A 13,630-nucleotide genomic window follows, 5' to 3' on the forward strand; every position below is an offset into this window, starting at 1 on the left:
TCTGACTTTATATCTCACAATTCTGACTTTATTTCTTCGCAATTCTGACTTTATTTCCTCACAATTCTGACTATTTGCGCAATTCTGACTTTATTTTTCGCAATTCTGACTTTATTTCTCGAAATTCTAACTTTATTTCTCGCAATTCTGACTTTATTTCTCGAAATTCTAACTTTATATCTCGCAATTCTGACTTTATTTCTCGCAATTCTGACTTTATTTCTCGCAATTATGACTTTATTTCTCACAATTCTGAGTTTATTTCTCGCAATTCTGACTTTATTTCTCACAATTCTGACTATATTTCCTCGCAATTCTGACTTTATTTCGCGCAATTCTGACTTTATTGTTACTGTGTGAAATTACTGTGTGAATTTTTAATTTTTATTTCCAGAGTTTTAGTGTCAGTACTGCAATAGACTCCTACTGTATATAATGTTGAATATAATGTAATGCACTGGGGGAATATTTGGCTCCTGATATCTGATATTAAAAAAAGTGTCCTACATTATTTTAAATACATTCAGTCAGAGAGCAAGCATATTTGTCTAAATAATCCTGTATTTTCAGCTTCAGAATCATGAATATTGTTATTATGATGTCACTATTGTCCTGTGCTTCGGGTTTCAGCACCAAGTCCAGTGTGATATCGAATTATCTGGACGTACTATATTCGCCATGATGTCATTATCATGTGTGTGAGTGTCTGTGTGCATGTGTGTCTGTCTGTTTGTTAGTGTTTGTGTGTGTCTCTTTGTGAGTGTGTGCGAGTGTGTGTGTCTCTTTGTGAGTATGTTTGTGTGTCTCTGAGTGTGTGCGTGTGTATGTGTGAGAGAGAGTGTGTGTGTCTCTGTTAGTATGTGTTTGTGTCTCTTTGTGAGTATATGTGTGTGTGTCTTTGTGTGTGTGTGTGCGTCTGTGTGTGTCTAAGTGTGTGTGCACGGCTGGAATTCCTCTTCTATGGACATTCCTCAGTGTCTCCATCTTTCCGTCAGCTCGGCCGGATCGTTCTCCAGACTTCCTCCTGCATTCCTCAGACCCCGGGAACAAAGTTTGTCTTTTCTTGTTCCAAATCCACTCAATTATCCAGACCGGTCTAAACATTCCCGGAGCCCCACATTCCATCCTCTCATTCCCTTCCCTCTTTCCCTGCGTTTTTCCATTCCTCCGGCTTCCCCTTCGGAGAGGACATATGTGTGTTGTGGAGTTCGCAGCTTGGAGGGCCGTAAAAGATGAATGTACTTTGAGCTTCAAAGGCTTTTTGGAGCTGGTTTTTGGGGCCTAAACACACTCTATAACGGCACTCTCTGCGTGAACATCATATAACATCCGCTTACACACATCTAGAGCTTCTTAGTGTTCCAGAACCTGCTGAGTGTGTGTGTGTGTGTGTGTGTGTGTGCATCTCAAACATCTCAGAAAATTAGCTTTTCCCTCAGTGTTTCTGGCTTGTTTTCCAAACTAACAAAAAATTTACCGAAAAATGAATTAATACATTTTTTACTTCATCAAAATGGTACCAAACGTGGTAACGTTTCTTTCACTTGCTGTGTGAACACACACACAAATCATGGATGTGATTGGAAAAGGTTAGATGGTCCTGAAATAAATCGTCACACTTGTGTTTCTCGCGGTCAGACATGAGTGATGAGTTTCCTCTAGTGGAAGCGTTTGGTACTGCAGCCGAACACACTCATCTACTGAACGCTTACTTTCACTTTTTTAAAACGAGTTTGACAAAATCAAACTTCAGTCTGCGCTCTAAAGTGTTCGAGATTTACCACAGATGAAGGTCTTAAGGTCTATGCTCAAAAAGTGAATAAATGGATTATAAATACTGCGTAAATATAATTTAGTGCCAAAATCCCCTAAAAATACTGAATATGAAATAAAAACATTATCAAACTAAAATTTTTTATGTCATTTTTGAAGAAACCAGAGGGTTAAATCAGGCTCACTAGGTTTCATTACTGTGCTAAAGATTTACCATCTATAGTTTACATTTGAACAACACCGTTATCTACGTTTATTGTTGTTACCATTGTAAAACCAGGGTGAGAAGCTTCATAATCTTCCTGCTATTCAGCGTATTTTCCATTTCAACTCTGCGGCTTTATTAGGAGTTGTGTGATTTCATGATCTCATTCTGTTTCTAAGCAACTTTTCCGAACAAAACTCATTCAGAATCCAGACTGTAAACGGCTCCGATCTCACCGGATCGTCTGTGGAATGTCATCAGGATAAACACTTTCTCCTTACAGTCGGAGGAAGCACATGTCATGGCTAAAGTATGTATCTGATCCAGTGTAAACGGCCAAAGCTCATCATCAGGGGAAAATTCCATTCGGTTAAACACAGATTATTAGTGGCAAGCATCAGTAATACTATTGTTTGTTCTTAAGCATTATCATTAAGCTGGCTGTTTATGCTATACATGAATACTTGAGGACAGGAGAGCTTTTCCTGAACACCCTTTCACCCCACCATATAGCAACACCCTGACAACCATTCAGAGCCCCTTAGCAACCACATAGAAATGGTTCAATAACCACACAGAACACTCTAGCATCACAGCAGTTAGTTTTGTGGGCTTTCAGAACCCGTTAGCAAAACTTAGCAATGGCCTACAAACCAGCCAGACCACCCTAGCAACAACCTAGTAACCAGCCAGAACACCCTAGTATCATAACAGTTAGTTTTCTGGGCTTTTAGGAACCCTTAGCAACCATCTAGCAACGGTCAAGTAGCCACCCAGACTAATCTATTCTTGCAATGGCCTAGTGACCATCCAGACCACCCTACACTCTTAGAAGAAAAGGTTCTATATAAAACCTTAAAAGGTTCTATCAGCGCTACATATTTGGAACCCCTAACAGGTTCTATACACTCTTAAAAAAGGGTTCCTCTGGGTTCTATATAGAACCCTGGGGTTCCATACTTGGCCAATTGAACCTTTTACCAAAAAAATGGTTCTATATAGAACCGTTTTGGAGTTCCATATATGAAGCGGGGGATGGAACCATTTCTGGTTCTAAATAGAAACATTTCTTCTAAGAGTGTAGCAATGACCTAGTAACCACCCAGAACACCCTAGTATCAAAGCAGTTAGTTTTATGGGCTTTTAGAACCCCTTAGCAACCACCTAGCAATGGACAGTATAGCCACCCAGACTACCTTACTCTAGCAACTCTAGCAATTACCCACCCATATCATCCTAGCAACGATCAAGTTACCATCCAGAACACCCTAGTAACATTGTAGCTATTTTGTTGCCTTTCAGAATCCCCTAGCAACCATCTAACAACAGCCTAGTTGACACAACTTTAGCAATGACCAAGTAACCAGCCAGAACACCCTAGCAACGACCCAGTATCAACCCAAAACACTCTTGTATCATAGCAGTTGGTTTTCTAGGCTTTTAGAAGCACTTAGCAACCACCTAGCAACAGCCTAGTAACCACCCAGTACAAAAAAACACCATAATGACATGATCATGTTTTTAACCACGCCTCAATTTATGAATTAATCCTACAGTCCTACAGATGTTAAAGGGACAGGTGACCCAAAACCAGAAAATATGATGAACTGTCCTTTTAAATTAGTGGCTTAGCCACAATAAAAGAAGCCCACATCAGCAAAAAAAAAACAGCCTATACATCAAAGTACTGAAGGACATTCGGATTGTTTTGCCACTGAAACGACAGCGCTGGTCCTGGGAGAGTCGAGTGTGATTTTAGTTGCAGTCCACACACAGGAAATGACATCGCATGGTCTCAGTGAGCTATGAGAGGAAAAGCCACAGAGCAAACAAGGGCCGAAAACCTGGATAACATCTCTCTGATCCGAGACAACTTCCACACCGGAGGTAAAATCAACATAACACGTTACGTAATGTAGAAATGTGGAGGGGTTTGAGTCATGCGTTCGTAATCAATCGCACTTCCAAGAGCCCTGGAAGAAAGTGGAAAATATTATGTTTGCCATTACAACATGGCGGCGGCGGCGGACACAAATGAAAAACGCTCTTGTAATGGTTCCTGGATGTGTAATTCCAGAATAGAAAAATGAGAACACAATGACAGCACTGTTTCCTAAAGCCCCGCGCCCGAACAGATGTCAACCCTTCATGAGCTCACGTTCTCACTGGACACTTCATTTGACCTCAAACACTGAGAGGAAACACAACGCAGTGACAAAATAACAACCCAGATCACTTATACGTATAGTAGCACCAAAAAGTAAGCCCTTAGCAACAGCCTAGCAACAGCCAAGTACTTTCCTAGAACATTCCAGCATCATAACAGTTATTTTCCCAGTCTTTCAGAACCCCTTAGCAACAGCTTAGTCACCACTCAGAACACACAAGCATCATATAGTTAGATTTTCTTTCATAACCTCTTAGCAACCACCTAGCAACAGATAAGTAACCACTCAGAACACGCTAGAATCTTACAGTTATTTTTCTGGGCTTTCATAACCTCTTAGCAACTACCTAGCAACAGCCTAGTAACCACCCAGAATACCCTTGCATCATAGCAGTTCATTTCATTTAGTCTTTCGGAATCCCTTAGCAACCACATAGCAACAGTTTAGTAAGTGCCCGGAACATCCCAGCACCGCCTAGTAACCACTCAGAACACCATAGCAACACCTAGTAACCATCCAAAATACCCTAGCAATGCCTAGTAACCACCCATAACATTCTATCAATGCCTAGTAACCACCAGAACATCATAGAAACACCTAGCAACACCTAGTAACCACCCAGAACATCCTAGCACTGCCTATTAGACATTCAAAACTTACTAGCAATGCCTAGTAACCACCCAGAACATCTTATCAATGCCTAGTAACCTGCTTAAAATACCCAGGCAAAACCTAGTAACTATCTAGAACACCCTAGCAACGCCTAGTAAACCACCCAAAACATCCTAGCAACCACAACAACTAGTAAACACCCAGAACATCCTAGCAACGCCTATTAACCACTCAGAACGCCCTAGCAACACCTAGTAACCACCCAGAACATCCTAGCAACGCCTAGTAACCACTCAGAATGCCCTAGCAATACCTAGTAACCAACCAGAACATCCTAGAAACGCCTAGTAACCCACTCAGAATGCCCTAGCAACACCTAATAACCACCCAGAACATACTAGCAATGCCTAGTAACCACTCAGAACACCATAGCAACAGACAACACCTTGTAACCACCCAGAACATACTAGCAACGCCTAGTAACCACCCAGAACATACTAGCAATGTTTAGTAACCACTCAGAATATACTAGCAACGCATAGTAACCACCTAGATCCATATTGGGAAATGATGACACATATCACCTGACATACAGTGGCCTTAAAAAGTATTTTAACCCCTAAAATCACACAAATAAAAAATAAAAAAATCAGTGAAGCAGCTTACCTTTCATTACCATTTAGCAAGTGGCATATCAAACAAAGAAGTCTGGTTTCAAAGGATAAACAATGGTGATAAAACCGATAGCTTAAACTAATAAACCAAGCGTTTTGGGTTTTTAAAGCCATTGGACTGTATAAAGATCATCTTTAGTCACTGAGAGTCGTTTAAAAGCATTCACGTAATAGTCAATAGTAAAAGCCAATCAGCATTACCATGATGTCATTTTCCAGCATTTACAGCTCAGGTGATTGGCTGAGAAATGGACATGCTCTTCGACACTCTTCCCAGGCCTCATGCGTCAACTGTTGGGCTGGTAACAGTGTTTGAAACATGGCCGGTCATTAAAAAATAAAACATAACACCATGTTTCATTCAAAACAGCTTGACCAGCTTCAGATGCTGTGCTTCTGGTCCAAGACGAACTAAAGCCAATGCAAGTTCTAATAAAAGTGCTATCATGTTCTTAAAACTGGATTTTCCAGCAGAGGTATATATCCACTTGCATGTTTTAAAATGCGATTTTACCCAGTCATGGTAACCAGCAGTGCTGGGGGAAACGCACTACAAGTAATGCAACGTAACTTTACAAGTTATGTAATCAATAACTATTTCAAGTAACTAGTAAAGCAGCGCATTACCTTTGAAATTTACAACAAAATATCTCAGTTAGTTTTCAAAGTAAAGCAAGTTGACAGCTCTCGTCTTCATGTTGAGAAAAACGTGTGTGTGAACATGATGGTTATTGTAGTTCAAGACTATAAATGTGAGCGTGCATTTACTCATCTCACTTGCTCAAAAAATATTCAATATTCCTTAAAATGAATAAAATCAGTCAAATGCAAAATCATGCTACGCAAACAAACAAAACAAATATTTGCATGCATTTAATCTCACTTTATTGACCAATCTCCTTTATATTGACTACTAAAAATGACTTTTTAAATTTGCATTGGATTTAGCACTTCATTGAGCCTGAAGATTAATCATTTCACCTTTGGTGTGTAATTTGCCCAAAAATAGCACTTATTGTTATCAGCCCAGGGGAGAAAAAGTAACGCAAAAGTAATGTAACGTATTACATTTCTGAAAAAGCTACTACATAACGCAATATTGTAGTGCATTCATTTTCAAAGTAGCTTAACCAGAACATACGATTGTGTCAAACACTCATCTTTACTACAATGACACAGGACATCACCATCTAGTGTCGCAATCTGGGAAAAATCCACTAAAACCAGTTTAACCACAGGGATCTCAATCACAACACACACATGCAAGAACACCAGCTACACACACACAGCCCATGAAGACGTTAGAGTAAACCATACCTGAGATATGAGCAGGATCTGATTCCAGGTGCCAAGCGTTCTCCATCAGGACGCCTCGGTGTCCACACACTTGTGCTGTCCGAGAGCCTGTGGATAGAGCTATATTGTGCATTCGCTTGCTCTCACACTTCTAATCTCTTGATTTTCGGTGGAATACTGCCACTTATTTGGAATCTCAGACAAAAACAGTGCACTTTTCTTTTTTTATTTGAACATCTTATGTGGAAAACTGGATGCACTTTTTCTTTCACTTTGTGATGGACAGACTGCATGCATATTAAATTATCCGGAGGAATTTCCTCCACGGAGAGCATATGCAGGGACCCTTTAAGCTGTCAGGAATGCTTTGTGGTTGGATAACTCCAGCAGAAATGTTAATAATGCAAGCTACTGCCCAGACCAAATATGGTAATATTGTTACGTCTGGAATCAGGCTCCACATCTGGAAGCACTTCGAGCTGTTGAGTCAAGAGAGAGGAGCGAGCTGAGCCAAAAATAGAAGCCGTAAAGTTTGACTTCGGATCGTCTCAAACGCGCACAGAATCGGGCGCATGATGGCACAGATGAGTTTTTAAGCATTTGTCTTTCTAAAAAGGATGTTTTAGGATTGATACAACTCCCCAAAGCGCGTGGCTGATCTGAACAAGGGAACGCGCGCGCGCGCCGAGCATTCATTTATGGTTGACGCGCGCGCGTAACGCCAATAATAGACCCCTGGGGGAGACCAAATATTTCTGTGCCGAGTAATAAGGCTAATAACTTTTACATGACGTTAGCCAAAATACACGAGGTTAGTAAGATGATGCTGGTTAAATAATACTTAAAATTAACCCCCCAAACACACACACACACACTTTAGGTTACCACACACGTTGCTTTAATGGGAGAATGAGTTAAATTATTGATTTAATGAGTTACCAATATAATGGTAAGATAAAAGACATTTTGAACCTCAATATGAATACAATATAATTCGCACACTTACTACAGCATGTCAGTCTCCTTAAAATGCTAAACACAATATCTTCTGTACACATTTGAGTATCAGAACGCTTTATTATATGGATTCAAGTCTTTAGGCATTAACTTTACGCAAACCCAAAAGGAAGCGTGAAGGGCAGCGAGAGAGAGAAGGGGGAAGAGAAATATAGGTGGGGGAAACAGTAAAAAAAATGTGTTCAGTGAGAGGGGAAAATTCATTTAAGTGAGAGAGAGAAAAAAAGAAGAAAGTTAGACAGGGTGGTGCTTAGCTCGGATGGAAAACGCGCCAAGAATTCCTCGCATTCCTTCGGAACAGTTCAGCGATGGTGACGTCAGGCTCCACTGGTGCATAAAAGAGGAGTCGCGCGCGTCTTCAGCCTCAGAGCGCGAACGCCTTCAGACGCACGAGCACTAACCGAGAACGAGGACTTTAACTGTTCGTTTGATACACCACTCGTCAGCACACAGAGAAGCGAAGATGTTTGCTTGGGCTGTTATCGTCATCCTTATTGGGCACTTTAATGTGGTAAGTTACTTTCATTCTACTCGTTTGCTTGCTTATTAGAGAAGTTATATGATATACACATGAGTGTTAACCCATTCATTGGAGAGTACTGTTTTTTTTGTAATCCCTTTGCCTTAAAATTGTGAAGTAAATAAACTCAGAGCTCACTTGAAAAAATTAAGTTATGCGAACTTTATACTTTATAGTTATTTGACGTTTATTTACTTCACAATTTTAAGGCAATGAGTTTTAAGTAAATAAACGTAATGATAATGCCACACTAGTTGATTTTTTTTTTCGATTAGGCATGACGTTTATTTACTTAAAAACAATTGACGAAACCCATTGCCTTAAAATTATTAAGTCAAGTCAACTGATCACTTTTTCCATCATAGACATTGAAAGGGCATTTTTAGCTTTTTTTCTCATCAGTGGGTTTTCCATACTTGAAAGTCACTAAAGTGTCCTGTTTTTTTCCGCTCAGGCTTTCTCCAGCTGCCCAGCATGTTCATGCCCACAGGAGCTTCCCAAATGCGCTCCTGGAGTCAGTCTGGTCTCGGATGGCTGTGGTTGTTGTAAAGTCTGTGCCAGACAACTGAACGAAGACTGCAGCAAGACCGAGCCATGCGACCACACCAAGGGTCTCGAGTGCAACTTCGGGGCCAGCCACGGGGCCACCAGAGGCATCTGCCGAGGTATGTTTCTCATTATGCTTGCTAAAAGACACTGAATGGAAAGCATGTGTGGATGGGAGGGGGGAGTTCTGCATGTGGAATGTGAGCATTAGATTTAAAATCTACCTTTTGCTTTCTCTCACAGCCAAATCTGAGGGAAGACCGTGCGAGTACAACAGCAGGATCTACCAGAACGGAGAGAGCTTCCAGCCTAACTGCAAACACCAGTGCACTTGCATTGACGGGGCGGTGGGATGCATCCCGCTTTGCCCGCAAGAGCTTTCCCTTCCCACGTTGGGATGCGCCAATCCCAGGCTGGTCAAAGTGCCGGGGCAATGCTGCGAGGAGTGGGTCTGCGACGACGGGAAGCATCGGGAGTCCACCGACAAGTTTGGCAACGATCCAGTGGTTGACGACTCCGAGAGTGACCTCACCAACAAGAACGAGCTCATCTCCAACGTGAAGCCTGGACTCAAATCTCTAGCTGGTAAGATCTCTAACACTCGTCCTTCCCTCGGGTCATTGTGACCCGGAATTTATTTTGGGAAAAATAAAGTGTTCACGACCCTATGACTCTTCTCGCACAAAGTAATCGATTCAAAGAGTTTTGCGTTTGAAATTCAACAAAGTAACACATCGGGTCAAGTTGACCCCCATAGGAATGACTGGAATGCCTCAGTGCACATAGAAAACCTAAAAATGCTCTAAATGTAAACAAAAAAATGCGAATGTGAATCTGAACTGACTTTAGGAGTCACGAAAGATCATGTTATATTATTTATTTTCCACATGAGCTCGTCAAAAATATTTAGAGCTGGTTATGGATGAAATTTTTGGGGAACGAAGTATAATTGTAGGGCTTCGAGGGAAGGATTTGTTGCAAAACGCGTGCATTGAATTGGCGTTAGCGACGTGCGTGTGACTCGAGTTTTAAACGGCACTTTGTTTATTCGCAGCATTCCGATCTCAGCTGGAATCCCAGAAGTGCATAGTTCAGACCACACCCTGGTCCCAATGCTCCAAGACCTGCGGCACGGGAGTCTCCACCAGAATAACCAACGACAACGGCGACTGCAAACTGGTGAAGGAAACCCGGATCTGCGAAGTCCGTCCATGCAGCCAATCACCATACACCAGCCTCAAGGTGAGCAACGTCCCTCCGACAAACACAAACGCATTGCATCGTGTGCATTTTTGCATTGGATCGATTCCAATATTTTCCGAACGAATCGATTCGGAGGCTAGCCTAGATGGCGCTCTAGGCTAGTTTTAACCGCATGCTCAAATAATGCTAATGTACTCGCACCTTGTAATTCGCTTCAACCATTTCAAACTTTATGAACGATTATTTTATAGAAGGTCCAAGTGGTGTAAGTAAGGCATTGGAGTACGGAAGCTCAGAATCGATGCATTCGGAAAATCTCACAATCGATCCGGAATCAATTCTCGATTCACGATGCATAGATTGATATTGTCCCAGTCCTATTGACTAATCTTTGCAATTGAAGTGAATCATATAACTCAATAACTCAAGCTGTATAAATGAAGGAGACTAATCCTTGCGTCCTCCAACAGAAGGGCAAGAAATGCAACCGGACCAAGAAGTCGATGCAGCCGGTGAAGTTCTCTTACGCCGGATGCTCCAGCCTGAAGAAGTATCGGCCCAGATACTGTGGCTCGTGTGTGGACGGCCGGTGTTGTAGCCCACAGCAAACCCGAACCATCCGAGTCAAGTTTCGCTGCGACGACGGCGAGACCTTCAACAAGAACGTCATGATGATCGAGTCCTGCAAGTGCACCTATAACTGCGCCCAAGGCAACGACGCGTCCTACCCCTTCTACAGACTCTTCAACGACATCCACAAGTTCAGAGACTGAGCGGGCCAGGAACCCGAAAGGGGGGGGGGGGGGCGTGTCCGCCGGCCAATCGACTCCTGATGTAACGAGATTCCCACGGAATTACGGATTTACATTACGGGGACTTTGAAGTGCACTGTTTGCTGAGGCCTGTCGCACTGCAAAAAACACTTTTCGTACTCCGTATTTTGGCCTCGTTTCCAGTCCACATATGAAACGTTTCTTAAATCAAGATGCATTTACTAAAGCAATAAAACCACATTAGATGTTAAGTCTTGTTTTATGGGGAAATACAAATTAACGGTTCGAATTTGAATCTGTTGACACTTCATTGATTAATTCCCCAGAAAACAGGACCTAACATCTTGTGTCATTTTACTCATCTAGAAAATGCATCCTGCATTGAAGAATTTTTTGATATTTGGCCTGGAAACGAGACAAAAACACAGCGTTTTTTGCAGTGCGGCGTTTTTGGAAAAGACTCGCTTCACACTGGAGCGCTACGTTTTATAGCTTCGTTACGGAGCAACCTGTAAAAGATGTAAATATTACAATTCCTGATGTATATCTTGATGTCTAAATAACAAAACATGAACCAAAACTGTAGACTTGTGTGTGCGTGTGTGTGTGTATTGCCAATTGTAGATATGCACATGCTTAAACGTACAACTGGTAGACTATGAACCTGGCGAAGGTTGAGTTTGTCCGCAGTAACGCTCCCTCCTGACGTGGGCGAACGCATCCTCAGTGTTTGGCAGCTAATGGAATCCAACTCCACGACACGATCAAATAAGGTTGAATGAATGTTTTATTGTTGTTATTAATATTATTTATCACAAATGTAGCTCTTTTATTTGAACATTGTCATACTGGAATAAAGTGTAAAATGATCTAATTTTATATGTTACAAATAAAAGATTTATTTATGAACTGAACACCTCGAGTCGAGTCGTTGAATGCTCATGGAATGGGAATTGGGAAACAATCTTTGATTGAATGAAGGGATGGTTATATAACAACTCTCGCTCTTTATCTCTGTTGAATGGAATGCTATTGGGGAACTCACGTCCCACAATAAAACCTGAGACTCGTTCATTAAGAGACCCAGCAATAGCAGAAAACATGGAGCTACGCCCAGAATCTTGAGTGCTTTTCCAAATGGAGCTCCAGTCTGTGTTTACAGGAGCTTTCGGGACTAAAACATCACATGGAAGAGGTGGTCTTAATGCTTTAACTTTTATATAACTCCTCAACACGCCATTCATGCACTTGTTGTTTAGACATCGCACATGGGTTAAATGAATATCGATCTTATCTTCGATCTGAGACTTTCATAACGCCGTAATCATGCATTAAGTAGGCCAGATCTTGGAGGGCATCTGTCCATCTTCCCTGCACGGCAAAAAAAATGCTTTTGGAAACCAGACAAAAATACTAAACCCGCATCATCTGGAGAGTGATATATTTCCAGTGAGGTTTGATCCAGCTGAGGAATGCAGATGGTCGGCAGATGTTGGAAAATATTTGGAAGCAGCTTGCTCAGTTTGGGCCTTTCTGCTAAAAATATGCCACTTCTGAAAGAACAGAGATCCTGTCCTCGAGCAAGCTGGGTTTCATGACATCCCAACGGACACCGGGAACACAAACGGATGGTTATGTCACACCATGGAGGCCTTTAAGCGGTTTTTATCTGAGGAGGACAGAGCTCCAGACGTTTCCTTGAGATATGACTAAAAAAAGGACTAAAATGACAAACACAAATAAGACTGATAAGAAAGAAGTCAAGTGGAATGAAAACAGTCGTTTTAATGGTGTGTTTATGAAACAGCTTCGACAAACGTGCACGCACTTTATGATGAGTCCATTCAGAGGAGGTTCAAATGCATAATCAAGTCCTCGTCAAATGGGTCCCTTATTGGGGTTTAACTGTCCGTCATTTCAATGATGACCCCTAGTGGAGAAATAAAGAGCTGCCGAATGTTTTAAAGGGACAGTCCAGCCAAAAATAAAAATTCGGCCATTATTTACCAATCATGTGGTTTCATGCATTTCTGTATGCAAGACATTTTGAAGAACGTTGAGGTCCAACAACATTGCACGGCTTCTTTAAGGTTTTGATCAACATGCACTTAAAAAAAGGTTCCAAAAGTGGGATTTCGCCGCAGATTGAATTTCCCAAATGACGTTTTGGTGAAAAACTCTTAAAAGACCTAGTAGTGCAAACAATTATTTCAATCTTAAAAACTTTTTTTCCAATATAAAGAGCCTTTTGTGCATTGGAAAAGTGCCATGGATGTTAAAGGTTCTTCATCGATGCCAATAAAGAACCTTTATATTTAAGGACCAGTCCAGCCAAAAATGTTAATTCTGTCATTATTTACCAATCATGTGGTTCCTGTACCTGAGGTCCAACAACATTGGAGCCCATTGACTTTCATTGCACGGCTGATCAACAAACACTTAAAAATAAAGTGGGTTTTCACAATACCACCAGTTTGAGTTTCCCAGAGAACCTTCTGGTTAAAAGCAACTTGTGCAAAGAATATTTCAATCTTAAGAACCTTTTTCACTACACATTTTGTGCAATGGAAAAGTTCCAATGGATGTTAAAGGTACCATCGATTCCCATTAAAGAGTGCAAGGATTAAAATAAATAACAAAATGTTCATTTTTGGGGGTCAAAATGGTGCATCTGATCACTAAAAGTAACAGAACATCTCACACATTTGGAAAATTGCATATCCATGTGTCTTGAGAACATGCTGGAGAGAGTCTGTGTGCGATGATGAATAGCTCGAGTGAGACTAAACGGGTGTGTGAGACACGCTGCCAAAGACAGAGTTTGGGGAATAGTCACTATTAGA

The 13,630-nt window shown here is 41.4% G+C and overlaps 1 protein-coding gene across 1 annotated transcript; it reads left to right on the forward strand.

Moving 5' to 3' along the window:
* Nucleotides 1-8,097: 8,097 nt before the first annotated feature.
* On the forward strand, nt 8,098-11,372 carry ccn1 (cellular communication network factor 1). The gene is made up of 5 exons (XM_039651418.2): nt 8,098-8,256; nt 8,720-8,930; nt 9,055-9,396; nt 9,866-10,053; nt 10,485-11,372. Exons 1-5 carry the CDS (start codon nt 8,209-8,211, stop codon nt 10,785-10,787), a joined length of 1,092 nt encoding a protein of 363 aa, XP_039507352.1. The 5' UTR covers nt 8,098-8,208; the 3' UTR covers nt 10,788-11,372.
* Nucleotides 11,373-13,630: the final 2,258 nt, after the last annotated feature.

The sequence above is a fragment of the Pimephales promelas genome, chromosome 20 (assembly GCF_988280905.1).
Source record: "Pimephales promelas chromosome 20, fPimPro1.hap1.1, whole genome shotgun sequence".
Lineage (NCBI taxonomy): Eukaryota > Metazoa > Chordata > Actinopteri > Cypriniformes > Leuciscidae > Pimephales > Pimephales promelas.

Coding starts and splice junctions, on each gene's coding strand:
- ccn1 (XM_039651418.2), top strand. CDS start 8,209: ATGTTTGCTTGGGCTGTTATCGTCATCCTTATTGGGCACTTTAATGTG. Junction 8,931..9,054: donor CACCAGAGGCATCTGCCGAG/GTATGTTTCTCA, acceptor TTTCTCTCACAG/CCAAATCTGAGGGAAGACCG. Junction 10,054..10,484: donor CACCATACACCAGCCTCAAG/GTGAGCAACGTC, acceptor GTCCTCCAACAG/AAGGGCAAGAAATGCAACCG.